The sequence below is a fragment of the Bombus impatiens genome, unplaced genomic scaffold, assembly GCF_000188095.3.
Source record: "Bombus impatiens unplaced genomic scaffold, BIMP_2.2 scf_0023, whole genome shotgun sequence".
Taxonomy (NCBI): Eukaryota; Metazoa; Arthropoda; class Insecta; order Hymenoptera; family Apidae; genus Bombus; species Bombus impatiens.
Window position 1 is genome coordinate 440294 of NT_176442.1, and position 27032 is coordinate 467325.

A 27032-nucleotide genomic window follows, 5' to 3' on the forward strand; every position below is an offset into this window, starting at 1 on the left:
AAAATAAAACAGTGTTTACCAAGTGGTGTTTTGAATCTAGTAGTACTGACGGTGTTATAGACACAGTAGACTATATTAAATTCCTTTTATATTACAAACTAATTTGAAATTTGCAAGATGTACATTATATTATTAATAATTTATTATCAGAGAATAGATCTATCTTTATTAGTCGATAAGTAAATGGATTATTTACACAGATACCGAGTCCGGACTTAAAAAATATGAAACGCCGATAATGTGGAAATCTGTCTGAATCGCAGTTTCGTATACAAAGGGGCTATTGTCACATAGGCGGTGGATTAGATCATTTAGGCAACTGTCAGTTTCTAAGATTCAGTATATAAAGATAGTTCTCTTGATTTTTAAATGTGAATTAATAAAGCAATTTATATTTAGATATTAAGAACATTTGTGATAAAATAAGTCAGGTTTGTTTTACATATTTGTCACATATTCATTTATGCATTTTTATCTCGTATTAATTTTATTCTTTCGTGTACGTATTTGCCGTATATCATTAAAGATCCGAATGCTATTCAGCTGCATAATGACGAATAGAAATAGAACAGAATTTTAATACATGCTGATTAAAATTTTGATTTACTATATAATATGTGTATCATATAATATTATACTATATTATTCTAACTAATATATCATTTTTATGACAGCATCAAAACATTCATCTGATACATATTTATATTGTATTTCCTAGGGTTCAATAAATTTTACATTTACTAACAATATTACCAGTGACAGAAAATTTAAAAGTTTGAACATTACGTGTTTTGTATAAGTATTGAAAGACACTTGAAATACGTGTAATAGGTACATACATTTAACAGTATTATGGAAAGTAAGATTAAATATATTTAATCTGGGAGAATAGAAATTATATACAATTATAAACAAATAAAAGATGATGTTAATTTAAATACATTGGAATACATAAAAATTCTGTTATAATGTTTACATGTCCTTAAAGTTTTAATAGTGATTCATATATGTGATAATTTATCAGTGTTATTCATGGATGTGTCATATAGGTTTCATGATTTCATTGTGTGTTTATATATATAAACATAAAGTTACACGTAAAAGAATTATTCGCCAAAATTTTAAATGTATTTATTTTTTATTTTTAAATTTTGCAGGTCTCTGAATCTTTTAAAAGTAGAGAAATTTTAATGAAACTTATATTTATTTTTAGAATGGCTCACTGTTCTCAAACATATGGGTCCACGGATCAACGGACAGATGTACCTGATGTAGGATTTAGTCCTACTGAACTTTATAGTCTCAGTGAAAATATTACTACTAACATATATACAATAAATACAAGTTGGAAGACGCTTGAACGTGCATATAAAAATGTTGGAACCAATAAAGATAATCAGGGTCTAAGAGATAAGGTGTAAGTAATTATAATAAATTTGAAATAAAAACCAAATAATTTAGAGTAATTTATGTATTTATTTTGTAAAAAGGCATGTCACACAGTTAAGCACAAATCAAGTAGTAACCCAAACCAGCAAAGACATTGCAAGACTGACAGTGCTAATGAGGCGAGGTGATAAACAACAGAAGTTGCAAATTGAGAAACTTACCACTGATTTCAAAGATGCATTGCAAAGATACTCAGATATGCAGAAGGTAAAATATATTTTATTAATTGTGTCCTAGTTAATTATAATGTTATCATGTACTTATAATTTCTTTGTTATGGAATTTGTAGTCAATTGCTGAAAAAATGAAGAGACATATTTTGCTTACAACTAGTATAGAAAATCCTATGGATCCCGAGGAAGAAGAACAACAACGTTTACTTCAAGCTCAGGAAGATGAACACAAAGTGACACAAAGGTTTGAAATAAACTATATGCTCATTTTGATAGATATACATAACTATACCTGCACATATTCGTAGTGAAAAGAGCTTGATTATTTCCCACAGTCTGCATACAAGCAATTGGATGGGAAATGGCTCACATTATACTAATTTTATTAAAAAAATGAATATTCAAATAGGTCTTTTTCATGATTTTTGTAATATGAGCTTAATTCATAGATTTTATAGTATGAATATTGAAATAGTTTGAATTAAAAATTTCATCGAAAAGATTAAATAATTACAGTGTGTATTATTCATATAGAAAAGTTATAAAATGCATTTGAGTGTATGGTAAGTTTATTTTAATCGATATTCTAATACATAATACAAGTCCTTTAAATTACGTTATTGATCATACATAAAAAAGTAATCTACAAGTACTTCTCTTTCCTGATGTGCTTAGGAATCTTGAGTTCCAACAGGACATACTGTTAGAGAGAGAAGACAGGATAAAACGAATTGAAGGTGATATTTTGGATGTAAACCAAATAATACGCGAACTGGTAGCATTGGTGCATCAGCAAGGAGATTCAATCAGTGAGCTATTCTGTCCAAATTTTATAAAAATATCTCGTTTTTGCATATTTTTATAAATGCTTATTATTGTAGACACGATAGAGAATCAAATAGAAGATGTCCACGTGAATGTTGAACTGGGAGCACAAGAATTAGTTAAGGGAAGTAATTACCTAAGTAAATATCGACGGAAAGTTTTTGTCCTACTGTTACTCGTGATTATAGTTGCCGTTATATTAATTATTATTCTAGTCACTAAATTAAGTTAGCGCTCCTAATCATCGTAGATACTGCGAACAAATGAAAAAGGTTGTCTCAATCTATCTTATTGATCGTAGTACTAATATCGTGGAAAAATATAAATTGCCAGTTTATATATTGGATATGCAATATGGGGAGAGGATAGACTTATTTTATATTCATTTGTAAATTAATTAATATAATTCAAACGTATTATCCTTGTTTACTTTCCAACTTGTAAAACATATTATAATGTTCTTACCGCGTAACTTGCTTTTTATTTTCCATTTTAAGGCAATTTCAATTTAATAACTCAGATTGAAGCAAAGCATAACAAAGATATTAAATATCCGCGTCATTTTTTATAAAAGGCTTTTAATAGTAGCAGAAACAAACTTTTGAATATTGCAAAGTAACTAATTTTTGTTGTATCTACAAGCTATTGTCTAACGAAAACTTTGATAAGTCATTTTGTTATTAATTGTATTATATATTATTTTTTCAATAAATTATACAGCATTATAAATACAACCAGCATCGAAGCAGAATGTTAATGTTATATTATAGCTTCAAATTTTATGGCAATAGATACTGTTTGTTAAACATTTATATTAAAACTATGTACTCTACTGATTGACTATATATAACATTTTGATATATACTTATCATAATTAAACGATTACTTAATGTAAGTAGTAAAATTATTCATTAATTTATTTATTATGATAAATCTTTAAAAATCGTGTTATTTAACGTTTTATTATATTGATATTAGAAGTTCACAAATGAAAGCATAAAGTGATTAAAAAAAGATACAGATTTATCCTAGAATTACGTGAAATAAACAACGTGGCACTACATTGATCAATGTTGGAAGATTTGTATAGATAGCATTTGTTAAATGAACTATATCTTGTTTTAACATTTTTTTATAATTGTGCGCTATAAATATGTAATTACTATTCTATACCCTGGTTTTTATTTAAAAATGTAACTTTATATTGCATATATTTTACCGTTCAGATAAATGATACATACTGATAGATTCTGCTCAACTTTATTAATCAATTGAATGCAATGAGAAGTGATAAGTGGAAATTATGTTTTGTAGAATAGATATTCTTTTACTAGCTTGTCATTTACATGTTATCATTTTGGAACAATAAATTCGTTTCGTATTATTGAATAATTAATTATGTGTTATAAAAGTAATATATAATATGTTGTCTCCATTCTTTATTTTAGAAATATAAATTTGCACAAACTGAAAATGAAATTTTGATTATATAATTATGTCATGAATACTGTTACTTATCACTTTTCATCTTTTCATCTATGTTTAGTTATGTATAAATTAATACGAATATATGTATTTATATGTATGCGCACGCAGCTTTACTTTTACAGATCAGTCACTTTAAACAGCTTTACAATATAAAATATGTAATGTATTGAGAAAAAACAATAATTTACATTTTTCATGTGTTTGAAACATTTTACTATTTTATATACAAACACAGGTACTAAGAAAATATTAAAAGATACTTATCGCAGTTTACGATTTATGTCACATAATATAGGGAATGCCTACTGATGACTTCTTCAAAACTGTTTTCAAGCTTACATTTTTACAAGAGACTATATATCACTATGTAGTTCTTATTAACTACATGATAATTTATGTAAGTGAGAACTTTTAAGGACATATAAAAGATAAAAACATCATATTCTTAATCTAAGCATAATTCAATTGTATAAATTGTGAATATACTATAATTTTTTATAATCATTCTTTAGTAGAATTATAATATTGTTTATTATGAATTATGCGTATTTTTGCTGAAGGTTACAACATTAAAAAAGGAATACAGTACAGATTATCATAAGATTGAGACAGCCATTTTCTATAAATCAATTTGTCTCTTATATGATTATTAGGCATTCCAGAATTTAACAGTTCAGTGATTACATTATCATTAAGATTATAACTTGAATATTGTATATACAACTAACCACTAACATTCAAAATAAATTGCATTATATATGATACTAACATTGTTACGTTGTTGACATATATACAGATGACAACAGTTTTGTTACAATAATGAACTCTATGATGTTTCACTGTATTAATTGTAAATTATGTTTTGTTCTTCTTTTTCTTTGTGAAATGTACCGCATTATTTGTAACATTTTATTAAAAAATACTAGCTTCAGTTGAAATACAGATAGCATGAAAAGAGGGCAACATTTTGCATTAATTTCTTTATCTTTTACATTTTTTTATGAGTTGCTGCAAGTGTCATTGTGATACAAATTATAAAGTTTATGTAAACAAGATTGTGATGAAAAATATAAACAGTTTTGTTAGGCTTCAAGAAGTGAAACAATTATCATTTAATGTTTTCATTATCACAATATTTATAATTTATTGCAACCGAGATGTACAAATTATGTTGTATTATTAATACATGAGATAACATTTGAATATTCCGCACTATCATTTCTTTATCGCGTTTAAACTGTTCAGCCTATTTTATATACAAAATATATATGTTCATTTGTTATATATATTAATAGCTTGCTATCACTAAAGGCTTACAGCATATACCACCGTCTATACTCTAAATTATTTTTATATTTACATGATTTAAAAATTTGTGATGAACAAATTAATTTAAAAAAAATTAATACTTTAATTATAGTATGTACGCATGGGATTCATTTATAGCAGTAATTTATATAATTCGTATAGTATCTAATGTACATTTATAGCACGTAGTTTACAAAAAATACTTAAACTAGAAATACTATACAAGAATAAAACAAATGCATAACAGAAACGTAAGTTTTATGGTTCATTAGTATCCCGAATGAAATGCTAAGGTATTAATATTAAATCAATAAGTATTGCTGATAATTTATATTTGAATAACCGATAGAAAAAAGTTAAAAATAAATCATGAAAAACTCAGTCTTAGTTCGCTTACGGGTCTTTTTTCATAAATGATGTCATTTAAACATACGTGGATATGTTTATTACTACAAGTGACGATAGCGAAAGTAAAATGATAATGACGATGCTAATATAAATATCGTGCATGATGTTTAACGTATCTCTAAGCTTTTATCTTATTTTGTTGCTGAGATCGTCTAGCTTTTATTCTTGCTTGTAAAGTGAGAAGAAGGCCTGCGAGAACATCGTGATTAGGCAATTTCTTAGCGAACAATAAACGTTTAACTGAGTCATCGTAAGTTAATAAAGCGACCATATTTTGTAGTAAAAAACCTTGACAATATTCTAAAAGTTGTGTGGCGTTGTAAACCTGGAAATTGTTAAACGACAAATCATTTATTTCATATTTCCTTTTTAACAAAAAGTTTGTGGTATATAATATTATATCTAATAAAATCTAAACAAGATACCTTTGCGTGAATATACATAGAAACGATATTGTCGAGATCAACCATAGAAGAACATTGTGCCTCGCAATACCTAAGTAATCCATCCAATTGGAAAAAGTTTGCGGCTGCCATTAACTCCAGAACATCACTTTGATTAACTTCTAATGTAGCACAACCACCATGGTATAGAAATTCCATAACCATCTGAATATTAAAATATGGTTTAAATCTTAAGTAAAAAGCTAAGGCTTTTTAGCTCTTTTGGAGTATTATATACCTGGAAAATGTGGTATCGAATATCGTTAATTTGTACAATAGGAGGATTTCCCTCGCACAGTTTCGAACTTAACATATTCCTAAATCTCGGTGACGATGTGACCAAAACGATTTTATGGCCATAGAAGACTCTGCCCTCCACTCTGAATTGTACATCGCTTAATTCTGGATTATTTACAAACTTGGGATCTATTCTGGATCCACTAGAAAGTGTTGTATCTCGAATAGGTTTTATTGGTTCCCATCCAAAGCACGTACAGAAAATATCCGCGAGGAGAAGCGTCGTTCCTTCTTTCTATAGAAAAAATACAAGCCGAAAGATATAAGAAATATCCTTATTCAACTCAACTTTAATCAAATTGAAATATGCCTTACTTTACTATATCTAAAAATGTTAAACAACAATGGGAGACATTCTTGTACGAATTGTGTCGAATAGTCATCTGGGCAAACTTGAAGAAAATCTTGAAGTAATTGATCTATTACCGAATCTAATCTTATTTCGTGAGCTGTTGCAAGACTATGCATCCAGCAATGTAACGTCCAACCTACTTTTAATCCGCGAAGTTCCATCGTGATATCTGTGTAAAAATTCACATGTTTATACAAAAAATATATAAGTATACTTTTTTAAGATGATTTTTTCCAAATTTGTTTTACCTAAGTGGTTGCTTTCAGCACTATGGTACATTGCTTCTTGTAAAGCTTTAGTTTGAACTTTATTAAAGACTGGCTCTTTGCCTTCTCTTCTATTTCCTCTTCCATCTACAGTTTGTTGTTGAGGACTAGTACCGGCACTACCTTCTGCCAAAATTTCTTCCAATGACAATACTTCTTTCTCTCCTCGTTTGGCAGAGAAGTTTAATGGGTGAGACAACAGTTGATGAAGACAACTCCTTTGACCATGAGCTGTTGCTACTGATATTGCACTGTAAGATAAGAATACAAAGCAATTATAATTTACTACTTTTTTGGACAATAATAAACTATATTAGATCTGTCATCAGGAAAATTAAAATAAATATTTTACTTGCCTATAACAGCCCCGCTGAGCAGAACCAGAGTATGAAAATGAATCTTTTATCAAAGTAGATAAAAACGGCTGAGCTCCATGAGCCAACAGAAGTGCAACCATTTCATAATTGCCAGATGCCGTAGCCGCTTGCAATGGTGTAACCGTAGATTTATCTTCGCTCAATTTAGCCCCACCTTCAACAGCTGCACCCCTCTCCAATAATATTCTAGCAATATTACAATGTCCTAACAACGCCGTGTAGGTTAAAGCAGTCCAATGTTGCGTTTCTGCATTGAATCCAGATTGATTACAGAATGTACTATTAGAAACGTTACTAGAGGCGCTAGGTGAACTGGAAGACGAATTTGAAGACTGCACATTCTTTCCTGGAGTCATTACAGCAGATGACGTCATTGGACTTCTAGCATTTGATACATTTAGAGCTGCTGGAGCCTTGGAAGGTGTGTTCGCTGATTGTCCAGTGGATGGAGGTGGACTTTCGATGTTTAAATCAGCGCCAGCGTCTAACAAAGCTAGAACAGCGGTTTCATCACTGTTTATACACGCTATCATTAAAGCAGTGAAGCCATTATCATTCACAGTGTTGATCTTTGTTGACGGTAAAAGAGGCATGGCTTGAGCTATTAAATCTGCACGACCGCTTGTTAGCATCTTGAAGGCCATATCCATAGTTAGGAGCCGGACGTATTCAGAATCGTCAATGCGCTTCGAGCAGACTGAAACTTCCTCGAAGCTGTGAACGAAGTTTATTACAAAACCTTATTAAAGAGTTAACGTTACATTTTGGGACCTTGCCTTATAGGGTATCCAAGGTACTTTTATCACTCTGTAAATTCTAATATGTATTACCATATCGGTCTAACAGGACAATCTACTCCGGGCAATAGCAATCTGGCAGCTTGATTAATGTCATCTTGATCCACAACTAGACCGTGCCTGTGTTCTGCATGAGCGGTCGCAACTCTTAGCCATTCAACTAGTGGCGGAAGTACGACGTACGCTCGTTCGTATGCGAGTTCTTGTATCCCGGAACCTCGTTCACCGTGTTCCAACTGTATAAATATTGTTTCATTACATTACGTTCAGACAATAGAAAAGGGGAACAAAGATTAGGATCAAATGGACAAACCTGCGAACACCTCATGTAATAAAAGAGAGCATTCAATGCCTTGGTTGTTAAAGGTATAGGTGAACGTCCTGCTTGAGCTACTTTTGATATTAAATCTACCAGTTCTGACATTGATCCTACGCAGGTGGTTAAAAGCGACGGTTCTAACGCTGATCCCGCTGCATCTCTTCCGCTGCGAGATGATGAGGAGGAATTTAGAGAACTGATACTGGCCCAACGTGGCATGGCAAGTGCACCTACGAACATTATGAGATTCTCCTAAGATTATGGAATATGGGAGTATTCTCCTAAGATAAGAAAATGGATTAAATGATCGATTTATTTCATTTATAATACATCTTAATAAGTTAAAAAGCTAATAATCTATATAAGAAAATTCAAAGCTTACTAGGAATATTTATTGTCTGATGAATTTTTTAATAAGTTCTGGAATATATCGGTTAACAGTAAAAAAAAGAAAAGAATTACATTAGTAATCGTAATTAACTATAGTAATTAAGTAGTAGATGGGGTCATAATATGGTTAAAGCGGGAAATAATGAATTTTAAAATAATATTAATTAGCACGTTGGGAAATACAAGAATACTTTTCGCGTAAATAATTATGGCCTATCTAGCTTAGTTCCTAACAAAATAATTTTACCTGATGCTGTTCGACCAGCATTTAGATGCGCGTACGGTTGCAGAAGACCCCATAAATCTCCACTGTTTGCAATAGCATGTTCCAACATGGTTGCAGTCAATGTTGTATGGGGATCAGTCGGTATACATTGTAGTAGTATTTCTTCCAACAGATTTTCGATTCCAGCGGTCAAATATATGGCTGCATACTCGTGTATCATTCTTCCTAGTCGTACATCAGACATCCAACGAAGAAATCTTCCCACTGGTAGTTGTAGCCCGGATCGAGATGCTTTCGATTGCTTTAATTGATCGCCAGATACGGCGAACATCGCTGCAGCACGCAAGCAGGCCTATAAAAAGAGAATAAGTAGATGAATGTCTGTACTAACGTAATAATAATTTGCCTGAAATCTGTCTGTTATTCAAGGTCGCCAAAATATAATACCCGTCTATTACTGGGACAAGAAGTTATCTAGTTTTATGGTCGTACTTTCTCGATTGATTATCTAAATATTATTCAAATATTGCTGTTTACATATAATACATTCAATATAAACAAACTTAGCTATTAGAATAAGTGTTTTCTGATATGAGCCTATTTTATGAGCCCATTATGTTACTATAACATTACCTATCTTTATTGTATTATCTGTTTTTACATTACTATATTATTACCTTGTAAGTGATTCCTAGTTAAAGCAAGCGTGTATAGAACAAACATATATAAAAATTAGTGCATGGCTATATAGCACAGAATTTGTACTTTGTCCGCTTAGGGTTATTTCCTATGCAAGCAGGGAGACACCCGCCATCTTCTAAATTCACGCGGATAAAACGCTTACGGTGTAAAGTTGAATTTATAGCTTTATGAATCCTGAGGGATACAATGACGAATTTATCTTAATCAGCTCAATTTTAGCCTTTGCTAATATCAGTGTAACATAATATGTTTTATTACTATTAATATTGATTAATGAGTAAGATAATAAAGGGTATTTAGATAAGCAATTTATGCCTAGTATATTAAATTAGCAATTTACTCATCTTTAATTATCACATCAACGAATCACGTGTTTTATTTCACGTACCTTGGTACAAGAATCTGCTAAGGCCGGACAAAGCACGATTTTGAATGCGCTGTATACCTCGTGTTTACTGCATAGACCAACAGGTTTAGCCAGTCTCTGAGTTTCTCGACCGATTCTAACCAGCGCCCGTTGCAGCAGGTAAGAGAGACGCGGTATCGTTTCCATAGAGACTTGCTCCATGTGTTCTCTAGTGCGACCATTTTGCAACACGCGAAGGACGTCGTGGTGCGTCCATGGTAATTGCTGTAACTCTACCAGCCGATTATGAGAGTCTACCCAGACGAACTCGTCAGCACTGGTTACGTTGGTATTTATGGTTTCTAGGCTGGAGTGTCTCATCAGTCTCCTTACAGCTGGTTCTGAACTCTCGGATCCGCTCAAGGAGGAGTAGGTGGAAGACGATTTATGGGAACGCATAGTAAGCTGCTGAATTGCTAGTTTGATATCTTCTAAGCCAGAACCTGACCATGGCACCTGTAACTACAATATAGTTATTGGAAAAAGAAATTTAAGCTAATGATTTTTATCAACAATGGATTTCTATGTTATTGCAAAAAGCACACCTTAGCGGGTGTAGCTCTGTGTCTATTACGATTCTGTCCAGATCTATTCCTGCCATTTCTCTGAGTAACCGAGGCCGATAAACGATCGTCTTCTGGCACAGAGTTCAGCTGCTGTGGACTGTGTGCCCTATGATGACGATGCGGTGGTGAACTGCTACTCGTGTGGCCACCTGTGTCCGACATGCTTGCATGTCCTGACGATCGATTTTCATCTGATGAACTATTACCGGTACATTCTGGTCGCCTCTACAAAAGATGTTCATATTTTATAGCGTTTGCTCTTCAACATCATGATAATATATCGTGAGATGATGATGGATGGTGAAGAAGGAATATAAGGAATAAGGAGTAGATTGTTGGAGTATTAATATCTTTAGAATTGTATAATGATTAAGTTCTTGAGAATGAGAATGGAAAGTCGAATACCATGTTCATATCACTATCACAACACTAATGAATGGATGGATGAATTAAAAAATACTCAGATTGCAAAAAGGATATTAAAATACCTGAAGCGCGCGAATTTCATGTAAACTAAGATGGTAGTGTTGAGAGTGATGGGGATGTTGAGGCGTTGGCGTTGGAGCAACGCTGTCTGTGTCCCTTTCTGCCACCATGTGAACCATATTATGAACACCGTTTTTTGGAGAACTTTCCGTGAAGTCCTTCGAGTATGGAGGACAGTACAATTCTCGTCCACTGCCACCGGCCGGTCTATAAAAAATTTTTAGATCATTTCAAATTTTTGAAATAAATTTAGCAGATTTAAATTTTGAAAATTTTCCATAAATGCATAAATATCCGTAATTTATACGTAAATTAATTCATATACTATCTTTTCGAAGAAGTGGATATTCCTTCCCAAAAGAATTCATAATTAAATAATTTAACTAATTAACCAAAAAATATTAAATTATATGATTATCTACATTGATATAATCAAATAAACTACTGTTCTATAAAGTCTACTATTACTACACATTAGCTGCGCGTGTAGAGCATATACGGGGGGCCACGTTATTCGATATCCTGTTAGGCAAGTTTCTCGTTAATTGCCCGCCAAATAATTATAATCCAGCGAAGCCCGTGCCAGTTCGATCTTTCTTTTCCACTGCGCCTTGAAAAAGCAAGAACATTGAAAAAATACTTGGTTACCGCGTATTCCGTTAGAACGATTTAGCTTTGAAAGAAATCACGTTCTCGAATGAACTCAGAATCTATGGAGCAACAAAAATATTCAATGTCTTCATCAGAGATTGGAGAGATAAATATAATAGAATATTATGAAAGATCACTGCATCGAAATATATGTAATAATTTATGTATTCTGATGTAATATCGTGATGAATGATATTTATCGCTTATCGTATGCTTTTAATTATTTGAGGTTTGTTGTTTTTGTTCTATATTAGGATTAAAGGAATATTTTATATACAATATGTATATACAATGATATATAATACTTTCATTCGTAAATTGCATGATACATAATTGTTTACACAGCCTAATCGTTAACCCCATCTATTTCATTGATTCATTAAAAGCGCTCTCTATTCACGGAAATTGGTTCGTGTAGCGCTCGATCGATAAAAGCGGTCGATAATGTTGTTTCTTACATATTTGTTGATTTTTTTATGCCCGGTATTGCCCTAATATTATATAACCTAGGATTGCATGCGAACGAATCACGAATGGACACATGAGCACGGTTCAAGCGTACAAATTAACAATATTTGTAGCCGTACGAAAATAGCAAGAGATTCACGTGCTCGATAAGTTTCGGGAAAGGTAGATCATGGTCCACATGTGTTTCGTGTATCTCGATTGTGACCTCTTTGTTTCTCGCTATTGTTGGTCGCGTAGGGCGTCCACGCGCTTCAAATTCTTTCTCGATGAGCAAACGACCCGACTCGGAAATAAATTCGATTTGTTTCGAATTCAGAGAAAAGTATCGCGTTCCAAAAATCTACGGTCGTCTTCTTGGCGATCCTCCCGGGCCTGTAATTAATCGTACGAGCCGGTTTCTGCGTAAGCGACGGAGCTTGCGTGTTTCCCATTAGGTCGCGTTTCCATCGTACGTACAGGTGTGTATTTTGACGTTGAGTTTGAAGTCGTTGAAAAAGGGTAAATTCCAACCTTTAGTTCAAGAGCCACATGGATAAAGATTTAATGGATTAACATTAAGTAAAAGTGACTTGATTAATGGAAATTTTCTAGGAAATTATATACATTGCCGGTTGAATAATGTTGATGTAGCTGTGATGCAGGGGAGAGGAGACAAATCGACATCGGCTGGTTTCTACTAGTAAATCAATGTATATAAAGGGTTAATGGTGCAAGGTACGAGGATTGATTGTTAAGTTTTATTGTGAAATTTGTGCAGATTTCAAACTAACTTAGGTATGCAGTATTCTAACCTTTTTATACTATTTGTGTATACTATATTAAATATAAAAGTAAATGTTAGCTGCACAGTGTACTAATTTCAAAGATACTAACTGACCTAGAAGAGTAATGTTCTGGTGAAACAAGTTTCACACTTTTATTTACCATTTCCTCTGAAATTAAAATTGTACTTAATACCGTTAACGAATGATATAAACACACCCTCTGTTTCCCTAAATCAGTAACACAATCTTCAGTAGAACTCGTGTACAATTAATGATAACAAAATCAAAGAAAAATAAAACTTGTATTATATAATGACAGTAAGCTTCCACGTTTGGATATAATATCCCTTTTCTTCCCGTCTAATGCTCATCATCAAGCAAACTAGTCTACCCTCCTAACAGGAAAAAGCCGATGGAAATTATACTTATTTAATCTTCAAATTACGCCACCATCCCACCATTGAAGTTACAAAATAAATATTTCATCTCCGGAACGAATTTGCAAATAATATAGCAAGCGTAGTTCAACAAATAATATTTCAGTTATTTTTAGTCTTACAAAGTGATACTACAATGAAAGCGACTAATAAAGATATACTTATCGTGCCTTTTCCTGTGATCTTCGTATGTTTAAATCGCGTGACTCACTCGATATAAATTAATATTCGTGGTACGTGCAAGCCTCCGAATCATGCACCTGCTTTTTACTTGAACTGTTCCCGCATGCGCGTGTTTCATGCGGACCAGTGGAAACGCGCCCTTAATGCAATTACAGATAGTCGCGAGGAGGAGCGCTGCAGCTGATAAACGTTTCATTCACAGGGGCTTACCCAATTATGCCCGGTGAGAATAATTTGTTCTTTTAGAGTCGGGTATTCGATCAAAATAGGTTAAAAAAACGTGATAACTGACAAAAGCTATAACCATAATGATTTCTATTTAAAAGATCATTGCAGTTATCACGGACATTTTTTCTATCTATAGCACATGCGTATTTCGATTAATTTATTTTATACAAATAATTTATTTGTACATAGCGATGCAATTAAAATTGTTAATACTGCTAAATTGTGTTTTTTATACCTGTTGTTAAAATGTTTTATTATACCGATCTCTAAGCTCTATTATAACTAGTTTTACCTCAGCAACCAATTTCTACATACAAAGCATCTGTTCCACCTATGGATGTCTCAATTATACGTTTTTATTTAACTACGATTAAAAAAAAAAAAGATTTTAAATAATCTACCAGGTTGTAGTCTGAAATATTTTCAATTTTTTGCGTTTCTTATTGTTAGTTAACTTCGTATCGCGTTAGTGAATCTTATTAGCTGTTTATAAATTTCCAAAGGCAAAAAACCATTGCAAATGAATGAGATGAAAGGAAGTTCGAGTAATAATTGCCTTTCTAAAATCTGAAAATTCAACTATCGATGGAAACTTATACAAACTTGGAATTTATCTAAAACTAACATACAAAATTTGTCGAAGCTTCTCATAAAAATACTCAAACTGATCGGATAATTTAAACTTTTCCATCATAACTTCATTTCATCCAATGGACCATGAGCGAAACACCGACCGTGTGTCGTCCATCAAACCTCACAATCCATTTCCCGCGACCACTTGTAAGTTTCCGCAAAAACCGTTAAATACGACGAAGACCGAACCGCCAAGCGGTTACGCGAATTCCATATGCGGGCCTCACGAGTAACATGCTCATTTTTCATCGTCATGGTAAACGCAATGCTCGCTTGATTTACCCCCTCAGGCGCCACTGTTGAACGAAGCTCCAGTCTGCCTTGAACCCGGTGTTGTCCCCCGGCAAGGACCAATAATCCTCGACCTGGCTTTCATCCTCCTCGATCTTCAGCACGTCCTCCCTGCTAGGGCTGACGTTCACCACGATTTCGTGCGTGACCTTGACGTCCTCTTCCTCTACCAGACTCGCCGTGGACCGTTGCCTCTCGTTTTGTCCCTTTCCACCACACCTTTCGTCCTCTAGACCATCAGCAACTTGCTCTTCCTTCTTCGACTCCATTATTTTTAACTCGCCTTTGTTCGTTAATTGAGCTGGAGATTCCTTACCGTTGAATCTGTGATTTGGTCTCTGATTCGTATCACCGAAGTAGATCACAGTCTTATGAGCTATCTCCTTGTCACCCTTTTTGGTGTTACAGCCGGTTACCGGTATCATCGTACCCTCCATTTCTTCCCTGTGATTAATTTCTTCCATCGCGGTAGCATCTTTAGGGTCACCAGAATTGGGTATATTATTACCTATATTTAACCATTCTTTAGACGGTGATTTATTAGTAAAAGGCAGGGCGCGACGCAGGATGAAGTTGACGCCCTCGCGACGAGGTGGAGCCTCTAGGTTACCAGGCATCCTGTAGTTGGTCAGTTCACGACATATCACGCATTTGCAATCCTTCTTGTTGCATGATCTTCGTTCCGTCAATGGCATGTCATCCGATGCTTTCACGTAAATGCATTTCGTCGTCGAGTTCCTTGGTTTGGTTGTGCGATGGGGGAAAAATTAAGTCGGACAGATGTATCAAGGGAATAGTTTGTAACCGGAAACGGGGTATTCTAAGTATACAGTAGTCGAGTGGTCGGTATCTGAGAGGATGTCCGCTGACTGCCTGCTTTTTGTTGGTTATTCGGCGAATGATTCTGGTTATCAGGATGATGAAATGCTTTCCTCGATGCGGAGGGAGCGAGAATTTGCTGAGTAATTTGTTGGTAACAGACGCTGATTCATGGGGGATTCATGGGTTTCTTGGGTTCTTTGAGTACAGCGAGTGGGAGGAGATAATTTTTTGCAGACGTGAACTGGGAGAGTCGCTTTTGTGATGTTATATCATTGAAAAAGTTCACTGATCTTTTTAGACCCACGAATTTCGATCGATTTTATATTTTATTAATGAACGGTTTTGAATAAATGATTTTATATTAATGAACTTCACTGATTTTAACTTTATTATAGCGATGCACGTATGTACCTTGATTAAATAATTTGAATTGACTTACGATAATGCGATATTTCTTGGTACAAGTCAAAAGAGTACTCCAATAAATTTTGCAATCAACTACAGATTATTTTATAATGCAATTTAAGTCACCTCTGTTCACAGATATCACAGGCAACTTCAAATTACAAAATGCTCCATAATCCATTCAGAAAATCACAAACAAAAATCACAATTGCCGTTTAGTAATTGAGAACGCAATTGGGAAATTGCCACTAAATTGCATAATTACCGGAATATAAATTTGTCTAATCATCCATAATCTATTAATGAAGTAAATCGCGTTTAAGTAACAGCGAATCACTAAGAATTATCAGCGTGGTTTTGCGTGGTTTTTGACCTGTCCTCGTTCCGGCACGCGACTGAAAACACTATGGTCTGCGGCGACCGGGATCAGCAGGTGAAACGCGTGCACTTCCTCCGCGGTCCGCAATGTCGGCGAATAGAGCACGGCTCCCGTATCACTTTCCTTTCGTTGCTTCTTTACCCCCCGGGCACCACGTAACAGTATCACGAAAGCGGGAGCTTCGACGTTTATCGCGTGAGAACGTCTTCCTTTCTTTCTTTTTCCTTCTTTTTCTCTTTGCGTGTTCTTTACTTTTTTTCAGTAATGGGGGACAGGCATTGACAATAAATGTCACCTTTGCACGTTTCCGTGATATGATTTATGTTTCTGTATGAAGGGAGCGGTAATTCAAATTATGCGGAGAATTCTTGGTTGTCTTCCTTTTTAGGTTAAGGTTAGAAGATGTTTGATGGGACAGAACGGTGAAACGATGATTGTAAAAATTGTCTCAAATTTTAGTACTTTCTTTTTTAGGTTAAGATAGAATACAATGGTAGAAAAGGGTTGTAAGGTACTCGACTGATATTAAATAATGTTCAAACAATTCTGAAAGATATTCAGAATGCTTACGATAACCATAATGTTAAAACTCGTATAATTCTTGAAAATATCAACCGAATAATAATCAGAAGTTAAATAATTGCTCAAACAATATTCAAATCCTCAACAGTTTACTAAAGTCTTCCATACAGAACGCGATTCGCAAGAGAGACTGGCGTTTATTTGAAGGTAAGCCCATTTCTGACCGGCAGAAATTTCGTTATCCAAGAATTCGTGAGAAATTGTACGAAATGCTCGCCAGAATGCCAAACATAGAATATAAGAGACCAATTACGCGCATTCGCGCTCCAGACTTTCACCGTTCTGCTCCGTGGAAAATTGATTCCAAATGAAATATCTCCAATTTCTAGCAACGTCCACCAACCTATTAGAGCTCATCCGCAGATTACTTTATAAAGATCATTTTATACTTTGTATGAACCTATTTCTCTACCTCGCTTGATTGTGAAGTTGTTCACTTATTATGCGATTTCATAAAATTGTTCAGTCATTTGGATTATGCATGTCTTGAGAATACTGTTTGAAAAAGTTAAAGATAAATAAAATTTAATGACTTACGCGCAGCTACAGATACTAACTGTAAGATGTTATGTTTTAGGAGAAAAATTCATGGTTGGTAAACTAGCTGATTCGATAAATTGATTGTTTTTAAGAAAATTCAATATTAATAGGATTTACTTTCAATTGCAGATTTAAATTTAAATCCAGTCTAGAATCAATCACGACTTGCAATCTAGAGGAATGTTGCGTATCACTCTAGTCATATTTATAGTAATTTGACAAATATACATATATTAAAAATAAAATACTTTACTAAAAAAAAAAAATAACACGATACTTTATTTTAAATACGCAAAAATGTTATGAATAAGAAAAATCACTTTGTTTTTTAAACGGTCATATGTCGTACCAGACCGTGCTTACTTGAAACATTTACGATATGACAATTAATCAAAACCCAAGAAGATTATGATTCAACAGAAACGATAAGGGACAATTCCACACTAAATCACTTTACACTTTCATCGATCGCATCTTTTCACTTCACGCCTTCTCTTTCATTCACAAATCACAATAACCTTCACGACTGCACAATCAAACGACGATTACAACATCGAGCAACAATTGCATGTCGAACTCTTTTGCACTTTCGAATGTTCAATCCGTCCTCTTAAGGCACAATATTATATATCGCAAGAAGCTATTAAAAGTGAGCAAAATGACAATTACGAAAGAATAAGAGCAACTGTAACTGTACAATTGAATAGATGTTACAATTGAAACTGTAACGGTGAGAATGACAACAGCGGACACGAATGCGTAGAGTTCTCTACAAAACGTCTCGCAATAGAACAAGATTAAACGCTGAGCGTTCCACTTTAATTCGCGATCGGCTATCACGCACGCGGCGCTAGTTTCTTGTCCCGCTCCGTGGCATGGTTAAGTGCTGGCTGCCACTTGTAAACTGTTATGCTCTTTTCACCGGACAGAGAGCGTAGGAAACGGGAGAGTGCAAACGAACAGTGTCTTTAGAAGCCCCACCATATAGTACGTGTTGCATATGTATATACATGCATACTACTGTATACATATGCAGACGAAGCGTTTGAGTTTGCTACGTTTGTTTCGGGGGAGAATTTCCGCCGACCATCCTACTTCCTATGACCGTGTACTCGAATCGCCCTAACCACATCCCGTGACGATTCTTGTATACGTTACTTGTTTTCGATCCTTTCATCGCACTCGGCCGATCCCTTCTCTATGCAAAAACCGCGTTTATCGCGATTGAAGGGCGTAAACTGTTAACTGGTCATGTTAGGAAACATAGCAACGGAATGGTGCGTGAATGAAAGGAGATAGAAACGTTTCATGAACGGTTCTACTTTTGTAAATGTAGCGTTGTATGAAAAATTATTCTATTTTTATCGAATTTATATATAAAGTTTGAAATTGTTTTCGCTCATACGTAGATAAATGGTGAAGAATTGAGACATAAGATCATGCTCGGAACCCCGGGATGACGGAGTTCAACGAATTCAAGTTAATTAAGACACGTTAGGGCAGAAAGCTTTGATGAAGCAGCTGCTCCAATTATAAGTTTTATGGCCCTTAAAACAATACGAGACAAACAATGCAACATCGTATAGAAGGAAACGTATAGATATAAATTAGAAAAATAAATGATGGAAAAAAAACATAACAATTCCAAAATGAATTTAAACGATGCACATAATATAATTTATGCTTTGGAGGTCACGAAATGAAGAAGAAAATACATAATGGAAGAAAGCAACCGGATAATGTTAACAGTTTCCGGTACCTTAAACAATGTCAAGGAAGATTCTCAGGTGTTTTCCAAGTATAATTAGCGTAGACCAAAATTCTTTTAGATATACTTTTATCAGAGAATACTATGATTTTCAAATACCTTTCTTTTTTATTTATTCTAAAACCATTTTGTATTTGATTTTTAATCTCTAAAAATTGTCTATAAATTGCCTAAACAAAGTTACAAGAAATTTTTAGTGTTTTATATTTAAAAAAGAAATGATTGAACAAGCACAGATCTATATATTTCTTAAACTAGGAAATTGCTCAAGAAATAATAAAGTGCAACTCAGATGAAAAAAATAAGTAAAATGGAGAGTATAAAAATATTAATTTGTCGTTATTGAAGAAACAATAACGCCCAGTATAGATAATAAAACGTTCTAATTGATCACGAATAGCGTTGTTCCCGTTGAAATACGCCCGTGATAAATTCGCGTGAAAGTCATAAGGTAATTTTACTCCCTAGACAAACCGGTCTTCGTTTTTTCCCCCCTTTATGAACTGCATTCTACGTGTACGCGAACATAGGCTGTGTACGCGGTATTATTATTAAACCTAAAGTTAATTCCGTGTTTGGAAAATGTATACGATATCACCTTTCAATTCGCGGTATATTAATTCAGACAATGATTTCTTTTTATCTAATAATGCATCGCGATTTATTACAAATAGATCCATTTGTTCGTTATATTGTTGGAAAATATATGTTTTAATCTCTTCCTTTAAACTGCCAATTTGAACAAAATTTTCTAATGAACCAGAAATGCAAAAAGGAACTTGACATGTACTTAATTTAATAATCAACTTAAATCTTCATTAACTGATTAAATAAGAATTCCAAGATAGGCATAGAAGAAGCAGGAAAGAGAAGAAGATCTCACAAAACCATCTTTTCAATTCATCTTCTCTTCTTCAACGTCACTGTTACATTCCAGAGGGAGAACTGTATGACTCTTCATTCATAAATTCACTTTCGTCGCAGTGAAACAACGCCATCTTTCTCCTCCATATCGCCTGAGCCGCTAATTAAAGGCCAATTAAATTTATCTGAATTATCGGTTCCCTGAATACCCCTTCAATGAACAAACGGCACGTTTGGGCCCATCACTTTATTCGTGGCTGATACATCCTTTCCGAGAACGCACGCAAACAACGGCGGAAGTCTTTAATCTATAATATAACGTGCCCTCCACAAGAAAGGTTTTGTAAAGGAAGAGTTCAAGGCGTATATTGTCCGTGCTCATCTGGCGAAACTCCGGTGTCAAGGGCGACAACCATTCCAACCGGAGGATATTAAATTAATTACCGAACCGTGCCTTCCTCTAGTGGCACCATACGTTGTAATTTATAATTGTAACAAAAATTGTCATTGCATCATGCTTACGCAACGTTTGTGTTAGAAATTATTCTAGTTACCTACTTTGTATAATAAATGGACCACTCTATAAAATTATAGTATACTACGTATTATAACGAGACAGGAATGAATTTTGCAGTTTCGAGTTTCCAATGAAAATGAGAAAATTTCTACTGATCGAGAATAAATTGCCTTGAGTCAAATTGGAAAGATTTTTGTTTACAAATAATTTATTTCCTTTGACTACGAATTTTTATATAAATTTATATTTTCGTGGATGCAACAAAGGAACTAAAATCTAATACAAAGCCCACGTTCTTCTGAAACTTGACTCATTCATTCAGTAATTATGAATTAAGCCTGACTCATTCTTTCATTTAACCGAGGGCTAAGGTCATCATCTTCCAATTAAACGCTCTACAACGTATGGTGTTCTAAAACAGAAGTCAGAAACTTGAAACGTATAGTGCTGTATCAAAGAAAATTTTAATAGACATACATCCTGTAATAAATGCTTTTTTTTAACTACAAATGATGATGAAAGTAAGATTCAGTACAGAATTAATCTACTGTTACTACATATAAATGCACTAGATAGGTATCTTATGTGACCAACTCATGCAAGTAATTCATGAAACTAGTTATTTCGCTGAAGAGATTGATTGGTGTAGTTTATTACAACTATTGATTAATAATACTAACAACTTTTAGGAAATTAGGTAGTTCATGTATTTTATCCATGATAGTGGTCCATCGTGTTTTTATTTTTCGTTGTTAGGTAACTTTTAGCCAAACTGTATTGAAAATGAAAGTCAGTTCGCCGTTATTCATAATATATTGCGTTTGCTACTGTATTCGTATTCCTTAATGATAACCAACCAAATATTATATCGATGTTATTTTATTTCATAAAAATCATCACTTATTCGATCAACTGAAAATCTTATAAAACCTTCACAAACCACTCGAAGCACCGCTAAAATGAACTCTTAACACAGATCTCAGGGGCCAATGAACAAGTGTGTAAAATTACATTTCAATCATACCGGTTCTGGACAAATAAAAACCCTCCATCAACCTCATAGTTACCTACTGAATGTTTCATTTCGTGTTTGAGCAGAATGAGCAGAAGCCACAGGAAATAGATTTTGTCATTTTCCAAGTTAGTCGAAACAGTTTTACCGAAACACGATTTTATATAAAGCACGTAAACATTAAATGTTTGATATTTTTTATTGAATGCCGAAGAATGTGGAAATGATTTTTCAATGATATGGTTATTATTGTGCATTATTTATTCCATGCTATTTGTGAATATACGTGCTTAATTGTAACACGGTATGGGCAATAAAATGGTATTCCTCGAGTTCCGGAATGTACTCTGGAATGGCGGAAATTTTGCTCCAGATTAACTGAAACTGATGTAGATATGTATATATCTACGCATTTAACTTTTTAAAGTTGGTACAGAAGTACTGTTAATTTTCTTTTTCGTATTACGGAATGGTATAAAAGGAAGGAAGAAATTACACCCTTGTGGAATGACCAGTTAAGTTATGTTTGTAATATTAAAAGGTATCGTCTAAGAAAAGATTCTCCATCTAGATACAACTATAACTTTAGCAAATTTTTCTCATGGTCAACTAAATAACAAGATGAACAATGAATATTATATTGTTTAGTAATAATAGTATGTTTTTAAAGATAATACTTACCAGTGAGATTATGTGAAGAAAGTGAATGAAGCAGGAAGACCACAGAAGATACACGCTTGACCTACCGAGCTGAGATGAGTAACTAAGATGTTACCGATCCCGAAAGAAAGGAAAAAGGTTCAAAAGAGAAGCAAGGTAACCTATAGATGTCTTGTATTTTGTCATTTATTTTTCATATTAGCGGAACACACGATCAGAATCGGTTGGCGTAAATTTAAGTTGCTGCAAATAGAATGCTACAAGTCGAACTTGTTTGAAGCCGGAATCCTAGCTGTTCGAAGTGAAGTGACACAGATCCGAGCGGATCAACGCTGTTCAAAACGGAAGGACACGTGTTCGAGGGGATTGAAAAAAAGTGCTATACACTTCAGTCTCAAGTGGAGAATAGATATGCGGATACGACCGAATCAGAGCAGAAATTTCAATATATACAAACATTGAATTAGCCGTAGCGCCTGATGCGATAAGCAAAATATGCTTGATTTCTAGATCATCTTTGCTCTACTTGCTCTATTTATTTACTCAAATCACAGGATTGTGAAGTTGCCTCCTTATTGCAGCAGCCTCTTTAGATACTACACATTGTACTTTACTAACAGAAATATTAACCTAAAGCTTAAACTGAAACGGTATGAGATTAATAAGCGATTAACATAAGGCGATAACAATTGACGATGGAACAAAATATAATAAATGATAATCAAACCTTGGTGAAACGACATCTCATACGCAAAAAACCTAACCTTCACGTGGCTGAGTTTAACACACTTAATCGATTTCCTGACAAGTTCTTATTCTAATAAGAATAACAATACACTTTCCACTTTTATTCGATTCACTGAGAAACAAGGATAGACATTTCTCTCCTCCCCTTCCCCTCTCTTTCTCTCATTGGCTCTCACTTTTCATCTTTCACCTTCCTTTCGTTCATCATCTAATCAAGAGATCACGTCGCTCAATCGGCGGATAGCTTTTCGCCGCTTTCGTGAAAGAACTATTCCTGTACACCTAACCTAAACTATCCTCGCCCCCCCCCCATTCTTCCGTTCTAATGTTGGACGACGAAATAGAAATTTTCTGAAGAATTTCGCGCGATCGTGTGAAAGGAGAGTTGCGGACTTGTTTAATTAGTTATCTGAAAGTAGAGGAAAACGTGCCGAGAGGGGAAACATTATCTGGGAACCGGGTGATCGCGATAATAACGCGCGTGAGAGGATGTGCACCGATGCTTAGTCAGATCTGGTCGAGATATTTAGGTTAACGGCCTCTCTCCTTTCCCTTCCTTCCTCTTCCCTTACAGCGTGGCTGATCGTAACCATCCGTCGACAAAACTGGGTTGATTTTGTCTTATTAAATTGGAACACATTAAATTTTCTTTTTCAAAGTTTTAAATTAATATGTGGATATCGAACCTTAAACTTTGTTTGATATTTAATTGTTAGAAATCGTGATAAGGAAGAAACCTGCTATAACGCTATTAGATAACTATGTCTGTATATACATCTTTCGTCAGTCTTGTCTATGTTTCTACTACTGTTCGTCTCTGGTATTATTTATTTCTACTACTTTTATGTGCTACTTATATCTTTCATTATTGGTTTATGTTAACATTTTTCATCTATGTAATTTTGAATAGATGCTATATCCTAATTTAAACCATAGTTTATATATATACATATAAAAAATAGAACATGATTCTAATAATATCTTAAAATTATGATGTTCAACCAGACAGCCTAAAAACGTAATGTAATTCTCATATATTCCAGCAACCAGTATATCCCACATTCTCAATTTCCCACATTCAAACTAATTGAACTTTCACAAGTAACAAATAAAAACTAAAAAGTATAAGAAAACGGAAAAGAAGAAAGAAATTGAGAAAAGGTTAAACAATAGCAAAAACCATTCCAATTGAACAATTCTCCTATTGTTATCCTTTTTAATGGCTGCTTTACTGTAATATTAGGGAAAACATTCGACGTATACATACAAGGCGTATCACGATCGTGATACAGTTTAACGCTACGATGTAATTGTGTTATATAATATAATGTAACTTAAGAAACTCAGAAGGCAGATAAATATGTGTTTGTAAATACGTGTAATATTACTGGTTCTTACTTTTTAAGGTTAAAATCTTTTTCTTAATAATGTAATATTTCTATCAAACAAACTATTACAATATACTAATGTATTAAAACTCGAAAAGCAATTTATATCAAAATATAACGAATAAAGTATAATAAATCTCAAATTAAAATATACGAATTTACAACACCTTTTCTATTACTTATCTATCTTTCACGTGGGTCTTATATATTGTATTACATCCTGTACGTGGACAGTAGTGTATTTTAATGGAACGGGACCCAGAGGAGACTCACGTCACCGTAAATCGGTCAGGCAACGAGCTACACGAACGGGCTTTCTCTTCGATAACCCTCGATAACCCTGACTCGACACGCGGGATATTTTGCGCTTGCGCATCTTCGTCGTCTGCTCGCGTGCGCGTGCACTTCATGTCTCGCGATTCATTGATACTCCACCAACGATTTGTCCCCACGACTATTTTATGGGAAATCGTTCTTAATTGCACGTCAATGCTTCCACGAGTTGATTTAAGGTATTCGATGTTTAAGAATAGTTTGCGAAGTTTACGGTACATGATAAAATATGGCAATTTAAGCAAACAGGATGTAATTTAATTGGTTAGAGTGGACAAAATGTGATGTTTTAGGTGAGTGGTTTTTTTATGAAACTGAACTATTATAAAAGTTTAGATTTTGAAATCAGTCGAAACGGACTCACAAAAAGATCTGCCTGATAAATATCGTTTAGCATTTACAAGTTAATACATTATTCATCTGTGTGGTCACTTTCCATTCGAAGATACAAATCTAAGTAAATCCTAACTTATTCATTTAGATACAGATAGGATTATTTTCTCCCCATTGAGTTTCTAATATATGTATATAAATTTTAAAGAACTGCAAAGGATAATACTCCAAAGTGTATAGATTACCTCACCGCTATACCTTTACTACCTTATATTTTTTATATTTTTCATTATTTTAAAATAATTAAAACGACTTGCTTACTCAAGACGAATTCCTTTGAAGACTTATTCGATTGAAAATGACATCATAACCTCAACTGATATAGTATAGTTTCAACATATGATTTGACTATTACCCCATATATTTTAACGTTGACCGCAATAGTCATCGTCTGTGACCAGCTCCAATCTTTCAGTGACGCTCTAGTAGTCATTGGTAATCAGCACCATAGGTATTATTTAAAACAATTTTTAAAACACTTGAAATAAACATCTATCACCTTCTTTTGAGGTTGCACTCGATATACATACACAGACTCCATCGAAACAGAATGATATTCCTAACCTAAAAGATGTAAGTTTAAAGAACAGTTCCTTTTGCCGCGAGTACCAGGTACAATGCAAACTCGGCTTAACTCTCGAGACAGAGGCATCGAGCCATCGATCAACCACGTCAGAAATAAATTTCGATTTTTCACGGAGTTAGAAAGGGTAAGGGTGCGGAAGAGGGGGGGAGGAGCAGACGAGGGCTACTCGTTTACCGTGCGTTTCATGGGGCTTCCCGTTGATTTAATAAATAATACCGCGCGCTTTCGAAGAAGCTTAGAGGATACGCGTCACTTCGTCTCCTTATCCCCGACGATGATCATTCTCATACCATAGAGATTGCATTTGCGCATTCCACGATGCTCGTACATATATACGATTACAGCGAAAGATGACTGGCGTATTTTTTGCGGTCGTTGACTCGTTCGAAATACAACGTGTCCGTCATTTAAGCTTCTTTTAAACTACCTTGCGCACTCACACGCGCAGACGCGTCCCTTTATACCATCTTACGCGTCTGCAAAGTACAATGTCTTTGTTGTATGCCTCATATATAGTTACAGCTATGGTAGTCTATGCTACTACGCGCTAAATTAATGTTTCATAATTGAATACATAGTATAAATTGTATAGTATGAATATTGTGTAGGGATATAAAATTGTCGCGAGATTGAGTGGTTAGAAGTTTTGTATGGTCGAGTAATTTAGGGATGCATAATGTTTGTAAATCTCATAGTAATTGAAATCTTGGCTACAGTGATTAAAGAAGTTTCGAACACTGTCAAACATAACTACACGCTTCGAATTTATAGAAAATCGTGGCTAGGAACTGGGAGATCTTTTTTCAAATGTACTCTAATCTCAAAACAGGTCAGTGACCGTTTTCACATTGAAAGCTATTTTTAACCGGATATCGGGGCAAAATCGAGAGCAATACGATACGCAATCGATAATTTTAATGTTACGCATCGATGGGCAATTATTATCGATTATAATTCGGTGTCATACATATTGATAAGGCCGCAATGGGCCGTCTTTTACATACGAATCACCGAGCGTGCACACGACACGCTAACGCGCTGGAATACCAATGAACCATGCATACACAGAATCTCAAAGCAATACACCCGACCTAGAAATTTTA

The 27032-nt window shown here is 34.2% G+C and overlaps 2 protein-coding genes across 7 annotated transcripts in view; one reads left to right on the forward strand and one right to left on the reverse strand.

Moving 5' to 3' along the window:
• Window positions 1-141: 141 nt before the first annotated feature.
• Window positions 142-4699, forward strand: LOC100743609 (syntaxin-12). Of its 2 annotated transcripts, none has more exons than XM_012385805.3 (6): window positions 142-431; window positions 1158-1417; window positions 1491-1656; window positions 1739-1866; window positions 2298-2431; window positions 2504-4699. In XM_012385805.3, the coding sequence occupies exons 2-6, from the start codon at window positions 1191-1193 to the stop codon at window positions 2677-2679; spliced, it is 831 nt and encodes a 276-aa protein (XP_012241228.1). In that variant the 5' UTR covers window positions 142-431; window positions 1158-1190; the 3' UTR covers window positions 2680-4699. The 2 variants fall into 2 exon arrangements, with proteins under 2 accessions (XP_012241228.1, XP_003484914.1); XM_003484866.4 differs by having other exon boundaries at window positions 147-431; window positions 1214-1417.
• A 347-nt stretch (window positions 4700-5046) lies between these two features.
• Window positions 5047-27032, reverse strand: part of LOC100743725 (ankyrin repeat and BTB/POZ domain-containing protein BTBD11) — a 33521-nt gene continuing 11535 nt past the window's right edge. For 3 of the 5 annotated variants that reach the window (XM_024367408.2, XM_012385790.3, XM_024367411.2), the window contains exons 3-14: window positions 11281-11485; window positions 10772-11017; window positions 10209-10688; window positions 9140-9470; window positions 8497-8732; window positions 8217-8419; window positions 7366-8100; window positions 6992-7260; window positions 6707-6912; window positions 6333-6626; window positions 6077-6259; window positions 5047-5976 (exon numbers count right to left, since the gene is read on the reverse strand). In XM_024367408.2, the coding sequence (XP_024223176.1) occupies window positions 5770-5976; window positions 6077-6259; window positions 6333-6626; window positions 6707-6912; window positions 6992-7260; window positions 7366-8100; window positions 8217-8419; window positions 8497-8732; window positions 9140-9470; window positions 10209-10688; window positions 10772-11017; window positions 11281-11485 (3595 nt within the window). In that variant the 3' untranslated portion in view covers window positions 5047-5769. Of the gene's footprint in view, window positions 5977-6076; window positions 6260-6332; window positions 6627-6706; window positions 6913-6991; window positions 7261-7365; window positions 8101-8216; window positions 8420-8496; window positions 8733-9139; window positions 9471-10208; window positions 10689-10771; window positions 11018-11280; window positions 11486-14924; window positions 16085-27032 lie in introns of those variants that run through there. The other 2 variants (XM_012385784.3, XM_003484867.4) reach the window with 2 other exon arrangements.

Coding starts and splice junctions, on each gene's coding strand:
- LOC100743609 (XM_012385805.3), top strand. CDS start 1,191: ATGAAACTTATATTTATTTTTAGAATGGCTCACTGTTCTCAAACATAT. Junction 1,418..1,490: donor CAGGGTCTAAGAGATAAGGT/GTAAGTAATTAT, acceptor TTTTGTAAAAAG/GCATGTCACACAGTTAAGCA. Junction 1,657..1,738: donor GATACTCAGATATGCAGAAG/GTAAAATATATT, acceptor TGGAATTTGTAG/TCAATTGCTGAAAAAATGAA.